Source organism: Podarcis vaucheri (assembly GCF_965113315.1).
Source record: "Podarcis vaucheri genome assembly, chromosome: 3".
In the NCBI taxonomy this organism is placed as follows: domain Eukaryota; kingdom Metazoa; phylum Chordata; class Lepidosauria; order Squamata; family Lacertidae; genus Podarcis; species Podarcis vaucheri.
In genome coordinates, this window is record NC_138761.1 from 26411464 (window position 1) to 26436366 (window position 24903).

Genomic DNA, 24903 nt, shown 5'->3' on the forward strand with positions numbered 1-24903 from the left:
AGGTACTTCCTCTGATATTGTTATTTTCATTTGCACCACTGATGGGTCTCCTTTTAATGCAGAGAGCACCTTCAGAGGTGGAAGTTTCCTCAGGACCACAGAAGCAATGCGGTAAATCCCTTCAATTTACAGGACTCCTGGAAGCCATTGTGATTATTCAGGATCGGCCACTCTGCCTGCTGCAATCCTGATATTGATGAACATGCCCAGGTGATGCTATTTGCATTTTAAAATACCTTCACATAACATTAAAAGACTCATTTTACATCCATCTTGTGTGGTCCTCAGCCTTTTCAGCATAGTGTTTAATAAAACAGGGGCGGGCACACAGGATTGTGTTAAGGAATAATTGAGCTGATATATGTGAACTGCTTTGCACACTGTCATGTGCTCTATAATTGCTAAATTTTATTGCTGTTTAATTTATTATTGTCAAATTAAAACTGGAGCTTGATTCTGATTGTGTCTAAGAATACTATCTGTAGCTGGTGTCTTTTAATTTGTTGTCTAATAATCCAGAAGATAAAGCGAGAATTGGGTGAGTTCAGGTTTAAAGCTTCCAGTGTTTTGTTTTTGAACATATTAGTGTCTGTGCATTCATCTACATACTAATGGAAAGTCAACAAAAGAATCTGTTTTGCTGCTGTTTGGGGCTTTTTGCTGTGGTATCATTATTCTACAAGATAAGGAGGAGGAAGCGAAATATTTGGCATCTTGCATTTGAAAACAGACAATACAAAATATAATTTAGGGTGCTTAATGAGATGTTCCTCCCCAAACAAGGGACAAGTGAGGACTTCATAAAAAGTATTAATAGGAATATGTATATATATTAAAAAGCCCTCCAGCAGGTGAAAAGTAGCTATCCATGCAGAACATTTTAAAGTCTGTAACAACTGTTGAATAGTCCGCGGCTTGGTGCTTGTTTTTCTCAAGCCTTTTGAGATTATCTTGACTGGAGAGAAAAAAACTGCAGTGTCTTCTGTGCTCTTGGTTTAAGCTCCTCATTACTGGCAGACAACTCATCCTTGGACTCAGTTCAGGAATGGGCTTGGTGAACAAAGTTGTTTTCCTGAAATAACTACAAAAAGTGTTGTTGTTTTTTTTATGCCAAATTCAGAAACCCTTCCACTACAACCAGATTAAATTTCCAAGAAGCGTTCAAAGGATATCCAGAATGCCCATTATTACAAAGATGTAATAATATCAATACTAAACAGCTGAAGCCCAGAGGATAGATCAAGGGGAGGCATCAATAAACTGTCTTTAGCTATGTTGCATTCTGTTTCTGATGCGACAGATTTCAAGACTAAAGATCCATATAAAGAATGCTGCTACAAGCTATGTTTCTCATCTTTTGTCTAGTCTGTATCCTCTAAATAAGTGGAAGGTTGCTGAGGGTGTATTTGTCATGATGTGAAGGAGTACTAGCACCGCGGAGGCGGTAGGAAAGAAGATTGCATATCTTGATGATACTTCTTTCAAGACTTTCCTCACTCTTTGAAGCCAATTCAGATTGGTGGTTTATTATGTAGGATGTACGGTATGTTCAGGGATTCAAAAACCCCGTAACCTATTCTGCCTTTAATAGTTGGATCTGGCAACAGCCTCCTGGGATGCTGTGGGCAGAAAACTTTCCCTGACTTTCAGACAGTTAGGCACTGTGAACTTTTTTTTTTTTTAATGTACTTGTATTTAGTTTCCCTCTTGAAAAAGGGCTCTAGCCTGAAGCGTGTTGGGCTTGATATATTTTTCCATGCACTTTCTAGATTCTTCCATGAATAGGGCTTGGTGCCTCCCATCTTCTTTTGGTAGGTAATCGCAAAAGGAAACATTGGATCCTACCCCAGACACTGACCCATGATTTAAAGATAATTTACTTGCTTTTCATTGTTTATCAAAATGTGTTTCCCTCTCTCCTCCTGCATTTGAGGGAAGGAGCTTCCAGTATGTGTTTTTTGAAAGGAGAAAATTAGCTTTGAAAGACACACAGCAAAAATTACTCCTTCCTTTTTTCTTTCAAGGTTGGATTTGGAAGAGCGACCCATAGTGATAAAGGAAAACTCAGTCATAAAATCTCAAGTCTATACTCACTTTTCAAAAGAGGATACATGACAAAGAGGCTCACAGTACTATAAACAAGAGAGGGGGTGAATCAGTCGATTCCAGTTTTTCTCAGTTACTCATTTTTTTCAGGCTTAAGTTCAGCTTTACACTTTTTACATTGCTACCCTGTGCTCTTTTGTGAGGAGTGTGTGTGTGTGTGTGTATAAATTTTATTAATAAATGAATAATCATGCAAATTCATTCTTCCTCATGAAACTCAGTGTCAGCATTTTAGTGCAAAATTTTCCTCACACATTCCTGCAAGCAAATTCCCTTAATACGGTGTATTTTTGTATGATATTTCCACTCATATGTGCACACTTTGACTAGTGAATGCATTTCTGCGCAGGTTGCTTGTGAACACAATGGGAGTTTGCTTATTTATTTACTTATTTATTGCATTTCTATCCTACCTATCCAAGGAGCTCAAGGTGATGTACATTCTGTTTGCCCTACAATTCCCGCAAACAGCCGTGTGAGACAGGTGAGGCTGAGACTAGATCAAGGTTACCCAGTGAGCTGAAGGGCTGCGTGGGGATTTGAATCCTGATCCAGCTACAGCATTTTAGCAGCTTGAGCTAGGCTGGTTAGTTCCCTTCCTGCTGGAGTCCAGAGTGCCTCATGGCTGATTGCTTGAAGCAGGCCCAATTCTACCTCATGCACTTGGCCGTGGAGCTCCCTTTCTTTCTTTCTTTCTTTCTTTCTTTCTTTCTTTCTTTCTTTCTTTCCCAGTTGCAAGAGGAGAACTCTCAACAGCAGTTTTTATCCCAGTAAGCCTCTTTCTAATGTCAGGTCGCTTTTCTTACCAGGGGCATCTAGATAACGCTTATCAAGGCTGTTTAAAGTTGAAAGGATATCTGAGGATGCGTCTTTCGCTATACAAACGCTTCCCATCCATTTAGCTCCCCTGAGGAGGCCCTGCTTTCAGATACCATCTATCAATTGTGTGAAATCAGTCAGTGGAATTCCTTCCCCAGGAAGCCTGCCTGAGCTTGACAGGCCTCTGGAAGGAACTGGAAACACTACTCTATTTAGGTCTCAATCCTCCACACCTGGGATAAGCTTCGCTGAACACAGTGGAGCTTCTCTGCAAGGTTACTCGTTTGACTGTATTAAAGTGTGGTGCTTCGTGATTATTTTGCTCTTTAGGCTTTCGTCTCTTTTCGTAATTGTTGAGTTGCATCTTGCAAAAGTGACATTAGCCGTCTTGGCTTTCCTGCAAAAAGGGGGGAAACGCTCTTTCAAATGAACAAATAAAAAGATACCTTGTGGTGAGAGGGATTGGATTTGTCCAGGGAAGGGAAATATGGCAAAGTTTTGTTCGCAGTAAACATCTGCCCCATATCTTTTCCTGGACATATCAGTACTGTTTTAGGGTCAGAAGCAGCTGTTTTCAGCTGGCAGTTTAGCAGGGCTAGCCTAGCTGTATCAAAAAGGATATGGTTTCCAGACACCCCGTTATATTGGAAACGAAGCGGCTTGTTAAGCCCTGGCTCATAATCTTTTACTCGCTTCTGCCGATCAATTGAAGCAGTGCATAGAATATTCTCTTTCGAGAGGAGCATCTCTGGTACTAACACAAAGATGACTCAAGCAGGTGTGCCAACAGCCACTTGCTAAATAAGGGTGGTTGGAATTGTAAGTAAATTATTTAAGGGCCAATGCTCTTGTTTTTAACAGCGCTTGTTATGGTGGCTGCTGCTGCTGCATGTATTGCAGGAGAACTCTCTGGAGAGAAAACATTAACATGGAAACCTTCAGAATAGCTATCTATGCAAACCTACATGTAAGGAGCTGTACGTTTTCCAATGTAGTTTGGTTATTGGCCTTGATGCTAAATGCAGAACTGGCCCAAGGAGGTTTGGTGCTTGAGGCAGAAAATCCAAAGAGATGACCTCAAAGTAAAAAAATAGGATCATTTGGTAAATAATTAACGATTAACTATTTCGTGCCACAGATTTCCTGCCCGAGGTCATGAGCTCAGTTTGCCTAATTCCAGGACCAGCCCTGAATAAACTAGAATTGTGGTTTGATTTTTTTTTTAGTGACCTTTTCATGCCCAGAAAGTGAATGATGGGAAACAGTTAGCACAAGAACTTTCACTTTTATCATGCGCATGCTTTTGAGAAATGAACAGGAGAATGAATAGTAGAATCTTCTAGCCAAATACAGTGACAGCCCCAGTTCATGGATTACAAAATATATTTGGAGTCTTTCATGTATATCTAACCCTTTAGAATATGCTACAGCCGGGGGTGGGGGGTGGGGGTGGGACGGGACAGGATCTGATTGGTGGGCAAAGTACTCAGGCCAGTTAGGCCAGTCAATCACCTGAAACCATTAACATCAGCTGACCCAACTTCAAAGGAAATAATCAGGAGTGCACTCTGAAATAGCTCCCAATTCTTCCCTTTCTTTCTTTGTTGCCTGGTTGGACCTCAATCCAGGTTGAATGGAAGATCTCTACCGAAAGGGGCTTGCACTCAGCACCTGTCAGCTGACTGGCATTGACTGCAAATCCCATTGGGATCAGGAAACTGAACGCAGACATTCTCTGCTGCACTGTGTGGGTGGTATTCAACTAAATTTTTATCAGAGTAGGCCCACTGAGATTAAGGAACATGGGTAAGAGAGGTTCATTCATTTCAATAGGTCTCTTCTCGGTTGACTACCACCCGGGATCTGCATCTGAAGGGGAGAAGAGGCGTAAACGAGTGTGCTTGCCACAGCTGGTGTGGCACCTGTCATGAAATTCTACTCAAGATTGATCCAGAGTAGATTCCAACATATGGTTAGCAGAGTAAAAACTTAAACACGTTGCAGGATTCCCAAAATATAGACCAGAATCAATTGTATTTCATCCAGCAGAGCTTTACTGCTACTGAAAGCAAATGAGCATAATGGTCACAAATCCAATACATTCAAGACTGGCACTGTCCATAAGAAGTCCAGTTGCAGCAGACTTAAACATATAATAAGTCTAAATCTTAACACTAAGCGTACTACAGAACACCACACCAGAAGGAAAAGAGAAAGAGAAAGTGAAACCTAGGCTCCTTCTGGCCCTACTTTTATAGTCAGCATGACCTTGACAGAAGAGAGAACAGAACCAGTTTAAACCAACTGCACTCAGCTTCTCTGAAGGAATAACCCAAACATTGTGAACCTTCTGCTTTCACACAGAGAAGCTTCCAGAACCCTCTTGAATTAATTAGAATAGGAAAGATCTCTGTACATCAGATCAATACTTTCTGCACTAAGAAATGCAAACTGACAGCATCACCCTCTAGTGAGTGAGATGTGCGGAGGGAAGGGTAAGCAGTTATTTGCTGCTCCACAGCTCCATATTTGGGAGAAAGGCTAGGGGATTCTTTGATAGCAGAGTGGGAAAAGCTCCCCAAGTCCCTTAGCCATGCTGCCCTTTCCTATTCCAGAGCAGGAGAGGTGGGCAAGGGAGAAGGATTGGCTATCACTACATGGGTGCACTCTGCATCTTTGGGAAGGAGCATCCAACTGTGCGTCTTCCTTCTGGCCTTTCCCTCAGGAGACAGCGGTGGTGGTGGTGGGTTGGTGACTTCACTATTTGGCTTAGCCACCACCATTGCTGAAAAAGCAAGCCTGCAATTTCTGTCTCCTGTAGTGAGTGGTGTTGCCCAGCAACCACTACAGCAATATTTTGTGTGAGGCAAAGTGTGCAGAGTTAAGAGTCACAATTTCCCGCTTCTTTTTGGTGGCCTTCATGGGTGTCAACGTTCATGCAGAAGCCTCAGTTGTGAAGGACGTGGGAAGCTGGCGTATGCGAAGTCAGACCGTTGGCACATCAAATTTAGTACTGTCAACGCTGGCTGGCAGTAGCTCTCCAGTGTCTCAGACTGGGGACATTCCCACTCCCTACTGGAGAATCTGGAATCATTTCCATGCTAATCAGGTACCACTAGGCTACTACCATTCCGCAAGTAAAGCTCACTAAGGTCAGTGAGTGTGTATGCTTAGGATTGCACGCTAAAATATTTCTAACTGTGTGATACTTTTCAAAACCAACAAATACTATTATACCCCTTTAAACAGTCACAAGGGATCCTGGGAGCTGTAGTTTCCCTCACAGAGGTACAGTCTCCAGAGTTCCCTGGGAAGAACTAGTTTTTAAACTGCTCTGGGAATTGTAGGAATTCACAGAAAAGCAAATGTTCAGAACTGAATGTTGGGAAGGTTGTCTTTAGGAGCTCAGAAATTTCCACAAAATGAAAGCCAGTTGGCAGGCTGTTACCTTGGTTCTTTTTTTCTAGGGTGGTGGGGTGTGGGCAGCTTAAAGCACATTTTTTGGAACACATGCTATAAAAGACCAAGAGAATTCTGGGCGGACAAGTAGAGCAATGTCTGTAATAACACTGAACACACCAGCTATTGACTTTATATTTAGGGCACATGAAGATTTATAGCCCTTTGAGGGTAAATATTTATCTCCCAGATCAATAGGTCTTGATTTCCGCTGAGCTGAAAATCAATATTTGCTTATTATACCAATCCAAACCTGGAGGTCCCAGCTGAGATTCTGGAAGGAAGTGTGACATTTCTGATGTTTTCTTACACCTGCTGTGGTTCATAAACTAGAATGAGCGAAGGAAGAGGTTTTAACATATTGATGCTCTATGTGTATATATGAGATGCACCTGAGATTTCAGGTGCATGTTTTACTCCTTGAAGAACATGACTTGAACATTGCTTTACGTTAAGCAGACTCCAGTGTGGTTGCAATCAATCTTTCTATGTGGGAATGTGTCAGGGATCCTGTCCTGGGTGGCTTACTGCAGGTCCAGAGATGTTTAGCACTGTGGCCACTAGGGACTCAGCTGTACAGCTGCAAATAAAATGTTTTAAGTGTGTTGTAAAGTGCATTATGTTTTCCCTTTACCTTTTTAAAGTGCATTATACAAATGTGACACTAGATGGCGATGGTGAGCTATGGCAAATTATATATATATATATGCATTTTCACAACGTTTTTTATATGTGTGTAGATTCCACCCAGGTTGGGCTTGTGATCAGAGTCACCAAAATAGTTTGTTCTGTTCCACACTTAGCTTTTCCTGAAACAGTCCTTCAAGAGATCAGGGAGTGGTTTAGCTGCGGAATCACGAAGGGCCGGAACATCCATCCAGAAAATGATGGAATCCATAAGACAGAGTTCTGAAAACATTGGATTGTATCCAACAAAGTTTGTCCTATTTGCACAAGAGCTTCTGCTTGTACAATGGAACTCCCTGGCCCCTTCCTCTCTCCTCATGCCTGTCCCATTTGATCTGGAAGGTATCTATTTGGTAGGCATAGGGTGGAGGAGAGGGAAGGCAAGTTCTGTTGCCTTCCTTGCTTGAATGGGATAACCTCATTGCATACAACTGCACACAAGATGATCAAAGGTGACCCGGAAACTACAACTAATCCAGAATGCGGCAGCTAGACTGGTGACTGGGAACATAACACATAACACCGGTCTTTAAAGACCTACATTGGCTCCCAGTACATTTCCGAGCACAATTCAAAGTGTTGGTGCTGACTTTTAAAGCCCTAAACGGCCTCAGTCCAGTATACCTGAAGGAGCGTCTCCACCCCCATCGTTCTGCCCGGACACTGAGGTCCAGCGCTGAGGGCCTTCTGGTGCTTCCCTCACATCGAGAACCAGGCAGAGGGCCTTCTCGATGGTGGCACCCGCCCTGTGGAACGCCCTCCCACCAGATGTCAAAGAGAACAACAACTACCAGAGTTTTAGAAGACATCGGAAGGCAGCCCTGTTTAGGGAAGTTTTTAATGTTTGATGGATTACTGTATTTTAATATTTTGTTGGGGTGGCTGGGGAAACCCAGCCAGATGGGCAGGGTATAAATAATAAAATATTATTATTATTATTATTATTATTATTATTATTATTATTATTATTATTATTATTATTATTATGAGAATCAGAGGAGATATGGCAGCCATCTTCAAATATCTACAAGGCTGCCACATGGAAGATGGAGCAAGCTTGTTTTCTCTTGCTCCGGAGGCTATGACTTGAACCAATGGCTTCAAGTCACACGAAAGGAGTGCCAAAGGAAAAGTTTTGCTTTGACCTGTTTAATAGGCACAGTTGGTGTACATGTTCCATGCATCAGAATCATAGAATTGTAGAGTTGGAAGGGACTCAGAGTGTCAACTAGGCCAAACCCAGCAGCACCCACATCCGCAACTGAAAGAGATAATAGACACTGACCACCTTAATGATGTATATTTGCACGATATGAAAGAGTGAGCTTATTTACGGGGAGAGGGAAGGACGATGAGTATTAAAATAATGACTTGAATCTTCCCACCTTGCATTCTTCTCAGGTGGGCTGGCGTTAGCTCAGGTCCTCTTCTTTTATGTGAAATACCTCGTCCTTTTCGGTGTTCCTGCACTTGTTATCCGACTGGATGGGCTGAAGTCTCCCGACTTGCCGCGCTGTGTGAGCACCATGTACAGTTTTTCCGGAATGTGGAGGTTAGTTTTGCTTTTTATTGCAAAGGTTTATTGCAGATTGAATTTTCGCGAAATGGCTGCCTGGCATGTATGGGCTGTGTGGCCTTCCGCCTGTGTGCCACATGACACATGGCACCTACAAGAGAACTTGCAAATTGATAAGCAGCATTGCGTTTCCATTCCTAACTGCTTCTCTTTCTAATCTTTTGAAAAACTCCCTTCCATCTAATAATTACTTTTCTCCTGCCACAGAGGTGAAGAGAAGGCTGCCTTTGGGATGTTCATCATCTTAATGATTAGAATTGGATCTAAACCGCTTAGCTCCACTGATCGGATAATTATTTTCTCCCCACATCTTTATGAAATACGATTCATTTTTCATTATTGTCCCCCCTGAAAAAGACACTTTGTGTGGAAAATTCATGCAGGGAAGGATAAGTAATCTTTGATTAGGTGACCCTGCAGCAAAAGTGTTGAGGATGATCATTTTCACTATGCTTTTTGGAAGGTAATGGGTTTGCTTCAGAAAAAAAGTAACTTTTAGAGATGCCTCAAAATTTTGCTGATTTCCATAGGCCTTTATCTGGTTTTGCACCTCCAGTTGGGTTTTTATTAGAAATCTAATGGTCCTTGGCAGCTTTTGAAGCAAGGTTTACCTGAAAGGGGTGGGATTACAATCTCTGTAGATGAAGAAGAAGAAGAAGAAGAAGAGTTTGGATTTGATATCCCGCCTTTCACTCCCCTTCAGGAGTCTCAAAGCGGCTAACATTCTCCTTTCCCTTCCTCCCCCACAACAAACACTCTGTGAGGTGAGTGGGGCTGAGAGACTTCACAGAAGTGTGACTAGCCCAAGGTCACCCAGCAGCTGCATGTGGAGGAGCGGAGACTCGAACCCGGTTACCCAGATTACGTGACTACCGCTCTTAACCACTACACCACACTGGCTCTCCAGATCAGAAATGCAGCCTAGGTTCTTATTCTTATTCTTAATTAGGTATTAAATTTCACTGCAGTTTGTGGGACATACAACTAAACCACAGTCTCCCTTCCGTAGAAGTATGGACTTGGCAAAGAACTGGCTCCGCCTAAACTCAAATCTCCCTGGTTTACTATCCCTAGTACTTCAAGACTCCCATAAAAGTGCCTGGCTTAAAGCCATCTATCAAAAACTTCACTCTTGTGGCCTATCCCCACAACACCTACTCACTATGGGCGCTACTAAAACAAACAGTCTAATTGGTCAACGTCTAAAAGATATCGAGCATCAGAACAACCTGGCCACTGTAAGGAAATTCTGCCCTTGGTATGTTCATTTTCCACCTCCCCATTTTGATTCTCTGGCCCCATATCTGCACAAACTTCTTATCCCAGACGTGCTTTTACACTTGCAAGACTGGCTGTTTTGCCATCTGCGGTACTTGAGGGTCGATTCCAAAATATCCCGCCTGAGAAACGTCTTTGCCCCTGTGGAGATGGTAGCACTTAAACAGCGGCACACGTCCTCCTGTCCTGTACTCTCTACAAAGACCTGAGGAACGTGATCATCACCCCACTCGTACTAACCGTCCCAGGGCGCTCAACCACTGCCACAATGTCCTTTCTGCTATCAGATCAAAATGAGCCGATAACAGCAAATGTTTCCAGGTTCATAGCAGGGGCAGTCAGAACAAGGGCCACTAACTGACGGCTGATTCAGGACTTTAAATTGTGCTCTTATATCAAATTTCCTTTTCTGCGTATACTGTAGTGTTTCACTGTTGCTATGGCAGTTGGCTAATGCGAATAAAGTTTTATCTATCTAACAACTAAACGACTAATCCACCAAGGCAAACAAAAAAAGATAGCAAAAGTCTCCACCGGTTGTGCTCTGCAGGGAAGGTGTTCCATTGCCAGGGTGCCACAACAGAGAAGGCTCTCCCTCCTTCACATGTAATGTGTAGAAGGTACAGTGGTGCCCCGCAAGACGAATGCCTCGCAAGACGGAAAACTCGCTAGACGAAAGAGTTTTCCGCTTTTGGAGCTGCTTCGCAAAACGAATTTCCTATGGGCTTGCTTTGCAAGACGACAATGTCTTGCGAGTTCCTGCGGGGTTTTTTCCCTTCCCCCCTTTTTCTAAGCCGCTTATCAGCTGATCCGATCAGCAGATAAGCCGCTAAAAGCCGCTAACGCTAAAAGCCGCTAATAGCGCTAATCCGCTAATCCTTCAATGGGCTTGCTTCGCAAGACGAAAAAAACGCTAGACGAAGAGAATCACAGAATGGATTCTTTTCGTCTTGCGAGGCACCACTGTACTGTGGGGAGGGCCTTCCTAGCACATCACATCCAGCACCTCAGTTAAGTTATAAAAAATTGTTAAAAGCAACCTTCTAAAAAATCTGTTAAAAACTCCTAAAAGCAGCCAACTACTCTCAAACTAATAATTTCAAGGTTGCCAGGGACAGAACTTTCAACCGTCAAATGCCTGGGGAAGCGGGTATTCAACAAAATGATGCACCCAAGGATTACCACTAGTGCAACGGAACTTCCTTCCTCCCAGGACTCCCTAGGCCATCTACAAATCCGATCCAGAGGGTTGGGGGAACCCTTAGAACAGATTTAGAGGGTTCTAGGGGGGAGGAGAACATAGGGAATTTCAGCCATAGCACTACATTGAATACAGTCATATGTAACAGCATTCAGTTAAAAGTGAAGCAAAACTCTGCCAAAGTCCTCTTCCTAGTCATTTGGGAGACTTGAGGGGGGCAGTGTCTGAGCCAAATGCTCCCCCCCCGGCTTGCTCGTATAGTGCAAAATTCCTCCAACCTAGGGAAGCTGGCTGAAACCGATGGGAGGTGTAGTCTAAAACATCAGAGTGGTTCAGCGTTATGTACAATGAATCTGTGTTATGTGTGTGTGGTGATAGGAGCTGTTATTTCTGCAAAGGATTTCGTTTCGGCTGCTGATCAAACCCAACCCTTTCAGGCTGTTTTCACCCTCCATGGGTGAAAATATTTCATAGCAGGAATAAAAGCCTCTGTCTCTCTGTGTGCGTTTGTGTGGATTTTGATTGAGAAAAATGTGTGGTGAAACGGTTAGGTAACATTTCTGCTCTTGCTTGCAATCTCTCAAGCCAGATTATTATTATTATTTTTAAAAATAAAAATAATTGAAAGTTTCTCTCTCTCACACACACCTTGCATATAAAGTCTAATTTGGCCTTAAGGTATTCATCTTGAAAATTGTTTTTAACTGTGCTTAGTACAATTCTAGCTATGGAAATTTGGGAATTATGACTTCTATTTCAGTAAATCCCCGTATTAGAAAGCAAACTGCCTGTGCTTCTCCAATAAACAGGTTATAGTTATTATGTCTTAAGGTGCATTAGTCAGTCTCCTTCCATGAGACTCTATGCACCCCTCCTTGTAATAGAGAAACAACGTTCTCTGGTTCTTAGTGTTTAAATAGCAATAACCTCAAACAATGTGGTGTTGTCTCCATTGATTTTGATAAGATATTGTAGGAAAGACTAATAAAGGCTAAAAACTCTTTACCGAAGCGCTTCTGTGTTTGCCTTCTGTGGTTTTAAGGAAAGAAAGAAAGTAATGAATTCTGGAAGAAAGAGAATCATTAGAGTAGCTAACAATGGACCCATTTAAATTAAATTTGCTGTTTTGAGACTCCTCAATTGCTCTTGTTTAATTATTCCAACTGAAAGGCCATTTTTGACAACCTTCCTCCTGATGACTCCATCACTTGCCCATCTTCAATCTTTGAACTGGTTGAATTTTGCAACCACCTCCATATGAACACCACAGTTGCATTCTGAGCTGTTCTGCGGGCAGTTCTTTGGTTTTTTTTTTTGTTTTTTTTTTATTCAGGATTTTCTTGTTTTACAGGAGTGTAGTGCCTCGTATTTTTTTTTCCCATGTAACATTTTTACAAATCCATTTCATTTGTTGAGGCATTAGGGGGAGAAGAAAAGAAAAAAGAAAAAAGAGAGGGGATGGAGGGAGGGAGGATGGATAGGGGTGGGGTCGGGTGGCGGTGTTTCTATTATGTTTAATGTATGTAGAGTTTGGTGTCAGCGTTGCTTGTGTTGTTCACTTGTGTTCCTTTGGTGGTGAGAGAGGTTGGGGTTGGCCTAGGGTGTGATTGTTTGCTTGCGATTGGCTGTGGTGATCTTTGTTTTTGTGTGTGGGTGAGGTGGGTGGGTGTTTTGGATCAGGTTAGCCATATTGATTTGTATGCTGTTGGTGGATTATTGTCACTGTCCTGTTGGGCTGTGTATGTGATAAAGGGGAGCCATACCGGGGTGAAGGCGTCTTCTTCTGTTTGTCCCCGTGTCAGTTTCAGTTTGTTAGTTAATTTTTCTAGTAGGGCTGAAACTTTCAGGTGTTGCCATGTTGGTGTGAAGGGGGTGAAATGTCTGAACAAGCATCTTGAAATTATGTATGTTCTGGCATAAATGTTGCGGTAGCTAGTTTAAATGTTAACCCTAAACCACAGGCGTGCCAAGAAAAAAAAAATCACAGGAAGGAACAATACGTTTTAAGCAGTATTGTACCACTTTAATCAGTCATGGCTCCCCACAGAGAATCTCAGGAACTGTAGTTCAAGTGTGTTGAGAAGACCTCTCGTCCCCTCACAGAGTTGCAAGTCCCAGAGTTCCTTGGGAAGAGAGATTGACTGTTGGACCACCAAAGGGTGGGTTTAAAAGGGATTGTTCAAAGGCTATTAGTGGCCACCACCCATAATGGGTATGTTCTGCCTCCATAGTTGGAGGCTAAAAGCCACAGGAAGGGAGAGTAGGTTTGTCCTCAGGTGCTGGTGAGATTCTCACAGGCTTCTGGTTAGCCACTGTGAGAACAGGATAGTGGCCTAGATTGGCCATTCTCCTGATCCAACAGCCTCTTCGGTCTTTATTTTTTTTCCAGCCATATTTATTTTTCTTTCAGACATATTTTTTATTGCTGTTTTGGCCCGTTATGCATAGCAAGCAATGCCTGTCCCAAAAAATTAAATGTGATCTTTTCGCAGATGGGATTGTGTGTGTGTGTGTGTGTGTTTGAAAATCAGTTCATGCCGAACGGTGTTATGAAGAGTTACGCGAGGAGCAACATCTCCCATGGCTACCATGGTGAATTATGGGTCAATTTCAATTATCTAAGAAAACCTACCCAGCTTGCCCTCTGCTTCTCTTGAATTATGACTCCTTCATGCCCTTACAGTTAAAATAATGGATCACGGCTACCCACGGGGTACAGAGATATTTTATTTGTCCGCTGCCTTTTATAGGAATATGGTCGTCAGTGATGGAAGGCAGAAACAGAGATTTCACAATGAGAGCGTAGTCTGGGCTATTGCAGGTGCAGGGCAATTGTTGCTCAATGGAACTTACTTGAATTTGCACAGGGTCATGGCCTAAAATATCAGAAAGCTTTGGAGGTGGCGAGGGATTGCACTGCCCTGGGCTTCAAACTGGAAGGCCACAAACAGAGGACAATAGTGCTGTTTGGGTATTCAGCCTGATTGGGGGTGGGATGCTAAACATGCATGAAGGCCAGGCATACATCCATACATCCATGTATCCATGCATGCACACACACACACACACACCAGCTCCACCAGCTCCTGTACTGTACATTGGACAACCCACCTGCTTCTGTTACCTGTGTGTGTCTGTAGCAAAGACCTGACGGAAGTTTCGGGGGGGGGGGGAGAAGAGAAACTGACAGAAAACAAAACTGACAAATTCACCCATCTTTAGCTGTAAATCAGGGGGAAAAGAAGCACAGCAGGAGAAGTGCTATTTAACACTTTTGCCTCTGGGCACTTTCCGAGTCAAACTCTCTTTCCTCAAGCATCCTTTTCCACTTATGGGAGAAATGATATATGAGATCCTTATATTTTTTCCCCTGTGGTTTTCCCCATGGGAAAGAAAGCAACTCAGAGGTGGGGTGGGGGTGGGGGACAGAGGGAAATAAATAAGCCTCCTCTCTCCACCCACCCTTCCTCTGTTCTGACTTTTAGTCTGCTTGGGCGGATTTCCAGAAACACCATGAACAAATCGCTAATATGGAGTTCCTTGTAGTCTGAGCCTGAGTAGACCTAATGAGTCTTGTTCCTCCCACCCCAAAATACACACAACCTTTTACTTGGAGAATATAATTTTTTATTCTGTTCTGGAGTACTCACAAGTGTATTAGAACATCAAAGTTGTTAATCCTATATAGCGCGAAAACTGGCATTGTTGAAGTTTCCGGAATCCCTAAAGACAGCTCCCTCCAGGCTCATGGCGATTAAGAGATTATCCGGCTAGAGGCAGAAGTGTTTAATAAATTGGAAGGCATTTGCATTGCTGTTTTGGCTCCGAGTCGCTTCACATTTCGCTACTCGACTGCAGTCAGTTTGGATGGGGGATCCTCTTTGCGGGAGTGGAGAGCATGTTGGGATTGAAATTCTAGCAGGTATGCGGGGACCTTTGTCACTGATTCTGAATACAAACAAAAGGGGAACTGATGGAAGGTGGTAGTTGTGGTGGTAGTTGTGGTTTGAACTGAAGCAGGTAGAGCAGAGCTAGTGCAGTGGTCTGAGAGCCATATTCCCCTCTGGGCAATGTTCCAAGGGCCACGTGTCAGTGGCGGAAAGAACCCGTGGCAAAAGTCTGTACAGTAGTCTAGTTTCTCATCTCCCTCTCTCCGTCAGACACATCTTGACAGGCAGTTTCAGATTTCAGTGGTACACTCCAGCTAGGCAAAAACATTTATTTATTTATTGAACTTATTAGTTCTAGGTCTTCATGTGACTTACACTGAGGAACATATACATAATTGCATTATAGAATAGGAAAGTAGTAGAAATGTTAACATAACATTCTCTCTCTCTCTGTGTGTGTGTGTGTAAAACCGTACCCTGCCAACAGCAATAACAATATTGGCAGCACGGTAACAACAAAAAAACCCTATAACCCCACCCTCTAGCCAGTGGAGAAAAATAAGAACTTGAGTACCAACACACACCCCTCCCTAGCTCAGAAATCCTTAACCCAAAAAAGTCAGTCACATCAACCCAGTTTTTGTTTGTAGCTTCCTCTGTAGTGGTTCCCTTGCTGGAGGTCAATAACAACATAGTAATATATAAGTAAACTTTTATTTTGCATGTGCAAAGTGGCAACTCCAATGCGGAAGTCACTACAAAGGATACAAAGGCAATGCAAGCATAGATACAGCAGTGTAAACTTTATCAAACTCACCCCGTAAAGCCTCGTTTCAGCCACTAACCAATTATCAGTTCACACTTTTTCACATGCACAGTCAATCCCCTGTGTTGCTACCTTATTTTAAGGCATCAGCTATGCACAGAGTGGTTAATCTGCAGCTCTCCTTGAAGACCCTACAGCGTGACTTGTTGCCTTCTCCTTCTCCCGTGGTCTCCAATGTTCTCTTATCAGTAGCATAGCTTGCTCGCTCCCTTTCAATCATATCAAACATGGCATTGTTTTCTTCCCACCTAGCAGTTTCTAGGACACGGGTGGCGCTGTGGTCTAAACCACTGAGCCTTGGGTTTGTCGATCAGAAGGTCGGCAGTTTGAATCCCCGTGACGGGGTGAGCTCCTGTTGTTCAGTCCCAGCTCCTGCCAACCTAGCAGTTTGAAAGCATGTCACAGTGCAAGTAGATAAATAGGTACCGCTCCGGTGGGAAGGTAAACGGCGTTTCCGTGTGCTGCTCTGGTTCGCCAGAAGCGGCTTAGTCATGCTGGCCACATGACCCGGAAGCTGTACGCCGGCTCCCTTGGCCAATAAAGCGAGTTGAGCGCTGCAACCCCAGAGTTGTCCACGACTGGACCTAACTGTCAGGCGTCCTTTACCTTTACCTTTAGCAGTTTCTCTTCAAGACAATGAAACAATTTAACTCTTTCCATCTCTTCACCCTCTCCTCCAAGAAGTCCAGCATCAAGGCCAGGTGTGCTGTAAGTCAGATAGTCTGAGAACTCTTCTCTTGCAAATATAGCAGCAGGAAATACCAAGCAAGAAGAGATGGCAAAAAAATTACCTGTTCTGCAGCTGTTCCAGCTGCTGCTTCACTCTGAATGTCCCTGCTTTGCACTGCCAAGGAATCAGTGGTTTTCCCCCCAAGGGGCACTCAAGGGTACTTACTGTGACAACTTCATGGTGAGTACTGGCACCTATTTTTCTATTTAAAAAAGCACTGCGTAGTATAGAATTGTAGAGTTGGAAGGGACCACAAGGGCCATCTAGTCCAACCCTCTGCAGTGCAGGAATCTTTTGTCCAATGAGGGTCACAAACCCAGGACCCTAAGATTAAGTCTTATGCACAACTGACTGAACTATGATTCAGGTAGCAACATTGAAGGTTTATTTCCAAAAACCAGATAGAAGTTGGAATCTAGACACATATTTAAAAAATGATGTGAAAATGCTTTTTTTTAAAAAAAAGTTTTGAAAAATAGATTGAATTTGCCATAAGCTCACCATCACCATCTAGTGTCACGTTTGTATAATGTGCTTAAATCACACTTAAAACGTTATATGTGCCACTGTATAGTTGAGTGCCGACAGGCCTCAGCGCCCCCATACCATGGCGACTGATCCCACTGCCCCATAGTAAAGGAATAATTGCTAATCCTGTGGAAAGTAGCAGAGGATTTTGTTTTGCTGCATCAGCATTGGGGCTGTGTTGCTGTAGACCTATTTTAAGAATGCTTTGCAAAAGGAGGAAAATAAGCACCTTAACCCTTCTAACGTTCTGCTAATGTGAGGGTTGCAGTGCGTGGCACAATTTGCTTTGCACAGCACAGCTGATTCTGACTTGCATCCCATCTGTAGCCGTCTTCATTCCCTGATAGCTAACCAAACAGCCATTTCTTTAACCCCCCCCCCCCCCGGGGAGTTATTCAGCAGCTGAAGCTTGAAAGAAAAGGAAGGGCAAAGACAAGCTGACACTTCCTTCTCCCTTCCTCTGTGTGCCGGTTTCAGAAAGGCACCACTGTGACGTTTCCCCGTCGTCTGATTTTCTGTGTGGTGGGAATATTCCACACACACCCCTCGCACTGTCTTTAAATTAAAGGAAGGAATCAAAGCAGCTGAATCAAGTAAATATTTCAAACTAATTGAGGGCATTAGAATCCTGCTGACTCCTCCCCATAGGAGCAGGCTTTTCATTAAAGCCAGTTTTAATGTTGCAAAGCTCTTCCAAACCTAGCTGTTCCACATCCCGTTCCTCTTCAAAGAGTGGATGGTCCCCGAAGGTTTCTTTTGTCAAGCAGGCCTGGGTTTGAAAGAGACCCCCGTGGTGCTGAGATATTCTAGTTTCAGGGGCTCAGTCCATCAGTGAGTAAGTGGCTGCTTTTGAAATCCAAACTTAAAAGCCTAGATGGTCCCTACTTGGGGGAACTGAATGAACTATCAGTTTAAACAGCCTCGGAAATGGCATGCATATTCTTGCAACCCTACATAAAACATCTATCGGTCCTCGCTAAGCAGATTCTCTCACATGTTTTGGCTTTGCCGCCTAGTTCTGATGGTGCACCTGCATCTCATGTGCCTATCCTTGTGGTCCAAATCCAGTTTCCCAAACTCCTTATATGTACAGTAGTCAAGTGTCCTCTGTTTGAAGGGCTGTCTGGTCCAAGTTCTGTTGCTGTTAGCATCCTTCTGTCTCGAGAGACAATAGGGTGCACCTCCAGGGATGAAGTCAAACCACAGCATTAGCAGCCGAAGTGACCTCTCCGTTGCCCAGATGACAAAACCCTCCCTCTTGGCTTCACTGGTGTGGTCCAAAGGAAAACAGGGCAATACGTTTGACACCAACTTGGTTGCGGGAGTTGCAACACCCAACCTTAGGGACTCCACTCCGGATTTGTGTAGGGCTTTGTGCTGGGCCCGGGGGTTAACCCGAGCCACACGGTCCAGGTCCGGTCCCGATTCCAAGGATTCTGCGAGGAGTCAGTCCAACAGGGCCAAGGCAGGAAACTGGGCTAGGTTGGGCACAAGGCAGGTTCCAGCAAGCAGCAATGTTGCTCCTACAACCTGGGGCAAGGTCCGACAGCCTTTTATCTCTGACGGGATAACAGCCGGTCCTGATCCCCCAGCGATTCACCTCCCTTTCTCACCCGAAGGCGAGCACTCCTCCTGCGAGTACTCAGGTCTCTCCTTCTCTCAAACCTGAGTCTCTGCAGCTCAGGAGATGTCGGTGGGTAACTAGACCCAGGGGCCGCCTCAGCCTCTTCTGAGCCAACTGGTAGCGGAGCAGCTGTACGTGATTGCCCAGCCGAGGGCAATGAGGTAATCCCCGCATCTGGACCCAGGGCAGGCTCAGGCCCCTGACTCGGCCCAGCTGGTACTTGTTGCAGGGGAACCTGTGCAGACTGGGGCTCTTCAGAATCAGGCCCCAGACTCGGTTCAGATGCCACCTGAGGCAGAGGATCCGGTGAGGACTGAGACTCCTCCAGCTCCGAGTCCCAGTCCCAGGCCATCACAGGCTTACTCCTTAGTCTTTTCTTGTCCCAACAATATCCCGCAAGGCAGCTGATGGTTTGGATCAGAGTTTTCCTTCTTCCCAGGTTGACAAGCCCCCTCTGCTCCTCACTTCCCTCTACAGCACACGCAGAAACCTCCTCCTTGACCGTTAGACCCACTTCTGGTCTTGTCCACTCAGTCTGCTGGAGCCTTTCTTCACATGCAGGGGAGGTCCCTCAGTCTGGGTCCCTTCTTGCTCCACCATTCTGTGATTCAAAGTTCAGTTCAATGATAAAAGTATCAGAAGAAGGGGAAAGGTGGGCCTTTGCCCATCAACAGTTAGTGGACTGAGTGGCTGCCTGATCATGGTATGGGATCTAGTGATGGAAGGTAGGTAAAGGTAAGGTAAAGGACCCCCCCCCAACTTCTGCCAACCTAGCAGTTCGAAAGCATACCAGTGCAAGTAGATAAATAGATGGAAGGGCTGTGGCTCAGTGGTAGCGTATTTGCTTTGCATGCAGAATGTCCCACGTTGAGCCTTTGGCTTCTCTAGGTAGGGCTGTGTATGTTCTGTGCCTGAAACCCCCACAGAACAACTGTTGGTCAGTATATTCAGCACTGAAGTACATGAACTGACTGACTGACTGTGAACTGACTGTGGATGGTTGTACAAGAGGATTAGACAAATTCCTGAAGGAAAGGGCTGTTGAGAGCTACTAGCCATGATGGCTTTGAGACAGCAAGGCTTCTGAATACCAGTTTCGGGAAACCACAACAGGGGAGAAGGCTATTGTGTGCGAATCCTGCTTGCTGGTTTCCCCGCAGGCATTTATTAGAGTTCAGGGACACATTTCAGCCACTCAAAAGCACACAGGGGGTGAAGCAGGACCAGTTAGTGGGCACAACCTGGAAAAAGGAGTGTGACCTGGGCAGAGTTTCGAGGACCAGGTAGTGAGGCCTAGAGAACCGAATCTGACCCCCATACCTGATGTTCCTCATCCATTCTGTACCCTTTTACTCCACGTTCCCCTGCCAACTGGAGTTCAACTGGTGGCCATGCCAAACGGGGAGTTGCAGAGTTGCGGCATCAGTCTCCTGGGATGCCCTACTGATAGAAGAAGGAGTTGCTTTCTGGCTGCTCCTAAAAATATGACATTTTAATGTCAGCTTTTGCTGGTGGCTAATAGCTTGCGCTGTTGCCTGCTGTGCTAATGGCTTTGAGCTCTTCTTATTTATCTGAGGTGCATATGTGTGGATAACTGGTGCATTGTTGTTTTTTGTTACCACTTTTGTGTTTTGTTTGTTACCGCTTTTCTTGTACGGTATCTGGGATTATGCTTAACTTTTTAAAAATATTGTTGGCCAACACTGCTCACTGATTGATTGACTGAGTACTGTTGGCCTCTTTGAAGTTCCAGCAGTTGAATTCCATCTGCATTAGTACTACTTGAGTGGTATTAGGAAGGACTGTGCCTTCCTTCCAAAACAGATAAAAGCACGGCGTGAGTTTCTGGCCCCGTTGGAATGAATGGGCAAGGATCCTGCAGACTTCACTTATGCCAGAATTTCATGGCTAGTCTGTAACACTTGATTACTTACCTATTAAAGGGGCATTATGGAGACCTTGCAAGTCTCATAATGGGAAGTGTTTGGCTGAATGAGGTTTCTCAATCTTTATTCCATTCAGGGCAGATTTTTTGTTTCTTTTACAAATAGTGCCAGTGTGTTTTACTGGTTAAAGTGTTGGAATGGGATTTGAAGGACTCACATTAAAATCCCCAGTCAACTGTGAAGCTCACTGGGCTTTAGCCCAGTCACTGTAACTCTCAGACTAACATATCTCACAGAATTGTTCTGAGGATAAAAAGGGCAGGACCATATATGCTACCTTGAACGGCTTGAAGGAAAGGCAGGGCATAAATTTCAGGTCTCCTCACTTGGCTTATGTGGTGGTGCACAACTCTTCAATTTTAGGAATATGCCTAGCTGAAATACTAGTGTTTTTGGTTTTTGTGTGTGACAGTGGCATCTTCTGCAACATGGTGATGTTTTGTGTGCTACTTAGATCAAGCCATCTTATTTCTCTCTGTTTCTCATTTTCTAATCTTAAATTCAGATCGCCACATTTCTGCAGCAATGTGCATTTTTTAAATTTTCGTCCTTATGAAAAGTTGTTATTTAAGGGTGAATTTATCCTAAGAATCACATTTTTTAAAATATGCAGTTTGGAATAACATACACATTTCTGCAAGCAATTTACCCTGGTATAATGCATTTTTTCATGTTTTTTCATGTTCATTTTTATACAGACTTCCCTCCTAATTAATGCATTTTTGCATACATTTTCTGAGTGGGGAACTGCATCGCAAAATTTGAAGAAGGGCACATTTGACCTGGTGGAGGCTAAGCCAGGTTTGTTTCCCAGTTAACAATTTGGCCTATCATAAACATAATATAGTTTATACCTTACATTTAACGAGCTGCATGATACAGCAATAATGCTGCCAAGCCTCCTTTCAAAGGGGCTGTGGTGATAAGGAATTGCATGGATGAAATGCAACTGTTGGGAAATGGCTTGAGGGCATCTGCGACGCAGTTGGAGCTGACTCATCATTTCCTACGGCCATCTCATAAATGCAAACTAATCACAGTTTTGCACATGCTTTGACTTTCAGATGTGTATGTTATTGCTATTTCAGAGCAGGGTGGAGAGGGCTGTATATTTTTATTTGCTGTTTGGCAATGTGTGTGTGCGCGCGTGTGTTTTAATCAAATGGGTTATTGCTACCAGTAGAGCGTGGACATTTTGCATGAGGGCCTTTGAGTCTCCCCCAGGTTTTGGGTTTATTTTTGTATGTGGGGCTTTGTGTACGACTGTGTGCTGAATACCAATGCGGAAGTGGCATGCTAAGGAGAAACAGCAGGCTTTTGAAATAACTGCCAACAGCCCTCAAGAAGAGCGAAGTGTCCTCTCGGGCAGGCTTTGCCAATCTCGTGTCCTCCAGACGTTTTGCACTGCAGCTGTGTTGGCTCAGGCTGATGGGAGCTGTAGTCCAAAACAGGGCACTAGATCATGAAATCATAGAATCATAAAGGGACCTCCAAGGTAAGTGTCAGGGAACTGCCATCAGAGGCACGGGAGAAGGAGAGGGTCTCTGATTCTGCAGGAGAAGGTCCCAGCGCTAGGGGGAGACTCAGCTGTGAAGGAGGGGAAGAGAATGAGTGTAACACCAGGGATCCAGGAGAGCAACGGGACAGGGAGGTGCAGGGGCTCCAGGACTCTTCGTTGGAAGTTAGCGAGGAGAGCCCAAGCACCCCGCTGCCCACGCCCACCCCGCGCAGGAGACTCCCGCGCAGTGAGAGGCGGAGACGCTTAGGCGTCAAACAACTCTTATGTTGGCAGCGCTTTAAGAAACGCCCACAGACAGATTCTACGAGTGACTAAGGGCAGCCACGCTGAGATGGGCTGTGCAGTCTGGAGGGTTTAACCAGGCAATCCGATGCTCAAACGGGGCAGGATTACGCACGAGTAACTCCCAACCACTACAAAAAGTTATTTTTTTAGAAAATTAAGAAGTAATATCTTCTCTTCTGGGTCTCTTCTGTTATGTGGCCTTCCTCTGGGTCCCGGCCTGATCTCTTGGCACGCTATCTGCCATGGAGTAGGCTTGGGTCGAGCCTGGACTTAGCCACATGTCCTTGCCCTCCTGGTGCTCTCCTACCTCTCTTCCTCAGCAGCGGCGGCAGCGTGGCAAGGTCAGGGCTCCCCTCTTTTTTCTCCTTCCTCTTTCTCTCTCTTCCTTCTCCTTCTCCTTTCCTCCTCCCTGCATCGGCTCTGGGGTTTTTACTGGCCCTGGAGGGCCGCTGGGCAGTCTGCCAGGTGGCCAGGCGCTTTCGCTCCTGGTTCGGTTTGGGTCCTGGGGGTGTGTGTCAGCAATTCCCCCAGTTGACATGCTGGACATCCCTGGTTTCCCCTCAGCAGCAGCAGTCTCAGCAGCTCAGAGCCAGCATGGTAGCACAGTTGGCTCTGGCTGGCTTCAGGAACTGCTCGCTGCTGTGGCACCCGCCATTTTGCCTTGCCGGAAGTCCCCATATGATGTGTCTTGTGCCATTGAACCAATCACGCAACATTCATACCCTACTAATAAATCTACAACACTTAAAATATAAATCCAGGGGCATTAAATGAAATCCGGGGACGGATTTTGTCCGGGGACAGATTTGTAAATCCAGGGACTGTCCCCAGGAAACGGGGACATCTGGTAACCATACCCCAAGGGCCACCCCTTCAATGCAGGAATCACGGGTAAAGAATCCCTGATGGGTAGTTTTAAATCACTGCTGGAAGGCCCTGCTCCCTAATCTGAAGAATTTAACCCAGAGGATGGCCTCTTTGAAGGCGACAAGACGCAGCCCAGTGTTTGAGATTTGGAGAGGGGGAAGCAGTGCTGAGGCTTCTATTCCCTGCTCCTCCACCTGCAGCTGCTGGGTGACCTTGGGCCAGTCACACTTCTCTGAAGTCTCTCAGCCTCACTCACCTCACAGAGTGTTTGTTGTGGGGGAGGAAGGGAAAAGGAGATTGTTAGCCTCTTTGAGACTCCTTAGGATAGTGATAAAGCGGGATATCAAGTCCAAACTCTTCTTCGTCTTCCCGGTAGAAGGCTCAGAGCTCAGTTGGATTTCAAGCTGTGTACGTCAAAACAGGTCACCTGTTGTCACTGTGACATCAGGTGATTGCCCCGATCGTCTGTCAAACTTGACCCACAGCATATAGGGGAGATAAAACCCCTCCCACTGGCAGGATCCTATTGTAGGGCCTTTCACATCTGTAGGGTACAAAAATAGGGTTTTTTCAGCTTCCTCTTGTAATATTTGCTTTATTGCAATCATTGCAATTGTTCCTTTTTGCACTTCCCCCTGATTTGAATCCATCCTTCTTTCTGCACAGAAGTGTACAGAAGTGGATCCAGTATTGTGTGCTTGATTAGACCTGCAACTCCTCTTGTTGATGGAAGTGGAACTTGTAGGACTCTTATCAGAAAGTGCCCACCCGCCTCTCCTCTGAAAATATTGCTTCTGTGGTCTTCTGCATTTATTAGCCTGAATCCCCCACCCCTTTTGCTTATTTCCACTTTCTAATATAGTACACTTGCATATTAAAATATTTTCTTTCTTCTTTTTTTACAGAAGTTTTGATGTTGGGCTGCACACATTTCTTGTCAGGTAAGTCAATATTTATTATTTGCCGCTGGATTCTGTTGTATATAAAAGTCATTTCAAGATAATTTTCCAAACTCTGTGTTGGCAAACCTTCTGAGGAAGTCCGCCACCTGACAACAGTTATACACTGTTGGATCACCTTAGATTATGTGACTTTAAACAGCCAGCTGCCATCGGTGGTATAGCTTCATCATACCACCTCAGATGGTTTATTGTTAATAGTTATGCATTCTAAAGTGATCCAACAATGTGTGTGTGTGTGTGTGTGTTTGTCAGTTTCCTCCCTTAACAAATTAGGACATCACATCAACTTGATGTGAAACTTGACATGAGCCAACAGTGTGACGCGGCAGCTAAAAAAGCCAATGCAATTCTGGGCTGCATCAATAGGAGTATAGCATCTAGATCAAGGGAAGTAATAGAGCCACTGTATTCTGCTCTGGTCAGACCTCACCTGAAGTACTGTGTCCAGTTCTGGGCACCACAATTCAAGAAGGACACTGACAAACTGGAACGTGTCCAGAGGAGGGCAACCAAAATGGTCAAAGGCCTGGAAACGATGCCTTATGAGGAACGGCTAAGGGAGCTGGGCATGTTTAGCCTGGAGAAGAGGAGGATAGCCAT

The 24903-nt window shown here is 44.6% G+C and overlaps 1 protein-coding gene and 1 long non-coding RNA gene across 7 annotated transcripts in view; one reads left to right on the top strand and one right to left on the bottom strand.

Moving 5' to 3' along the window:
• The window catches only part of LOC309529766, a 589156-nt gene that overhangs the window by 141150 nt on the left and 423103 nt on the right, over positions 1-24903 (bottom strand). The gene's annotated exons all lie outside the window — the stretch shown is intronic.
• Positions 1-24903, top strand: part of HHAT (hedgehog acyltransferase) — a 195262-nt gene that overhangs the window by 40044 nt on the left and 130315 nt on the right. For all 6 annotated transcript variants that reach the window (XM_082217683.1, XM_082217684.1, XM_082217680.1 and 3 more), the window contains 2 exons: positions 8473-8623; positions 24247-24282. In XM_082217683.1, coding sequence (XP_082073809.1) covers positions 8473-8623; positions 24247-24282 — 187 coding nt within the window. The remainder of the gene's footprint in view (positions 1-8472; positions 8624-24246; positions 24283-24903) is intronic.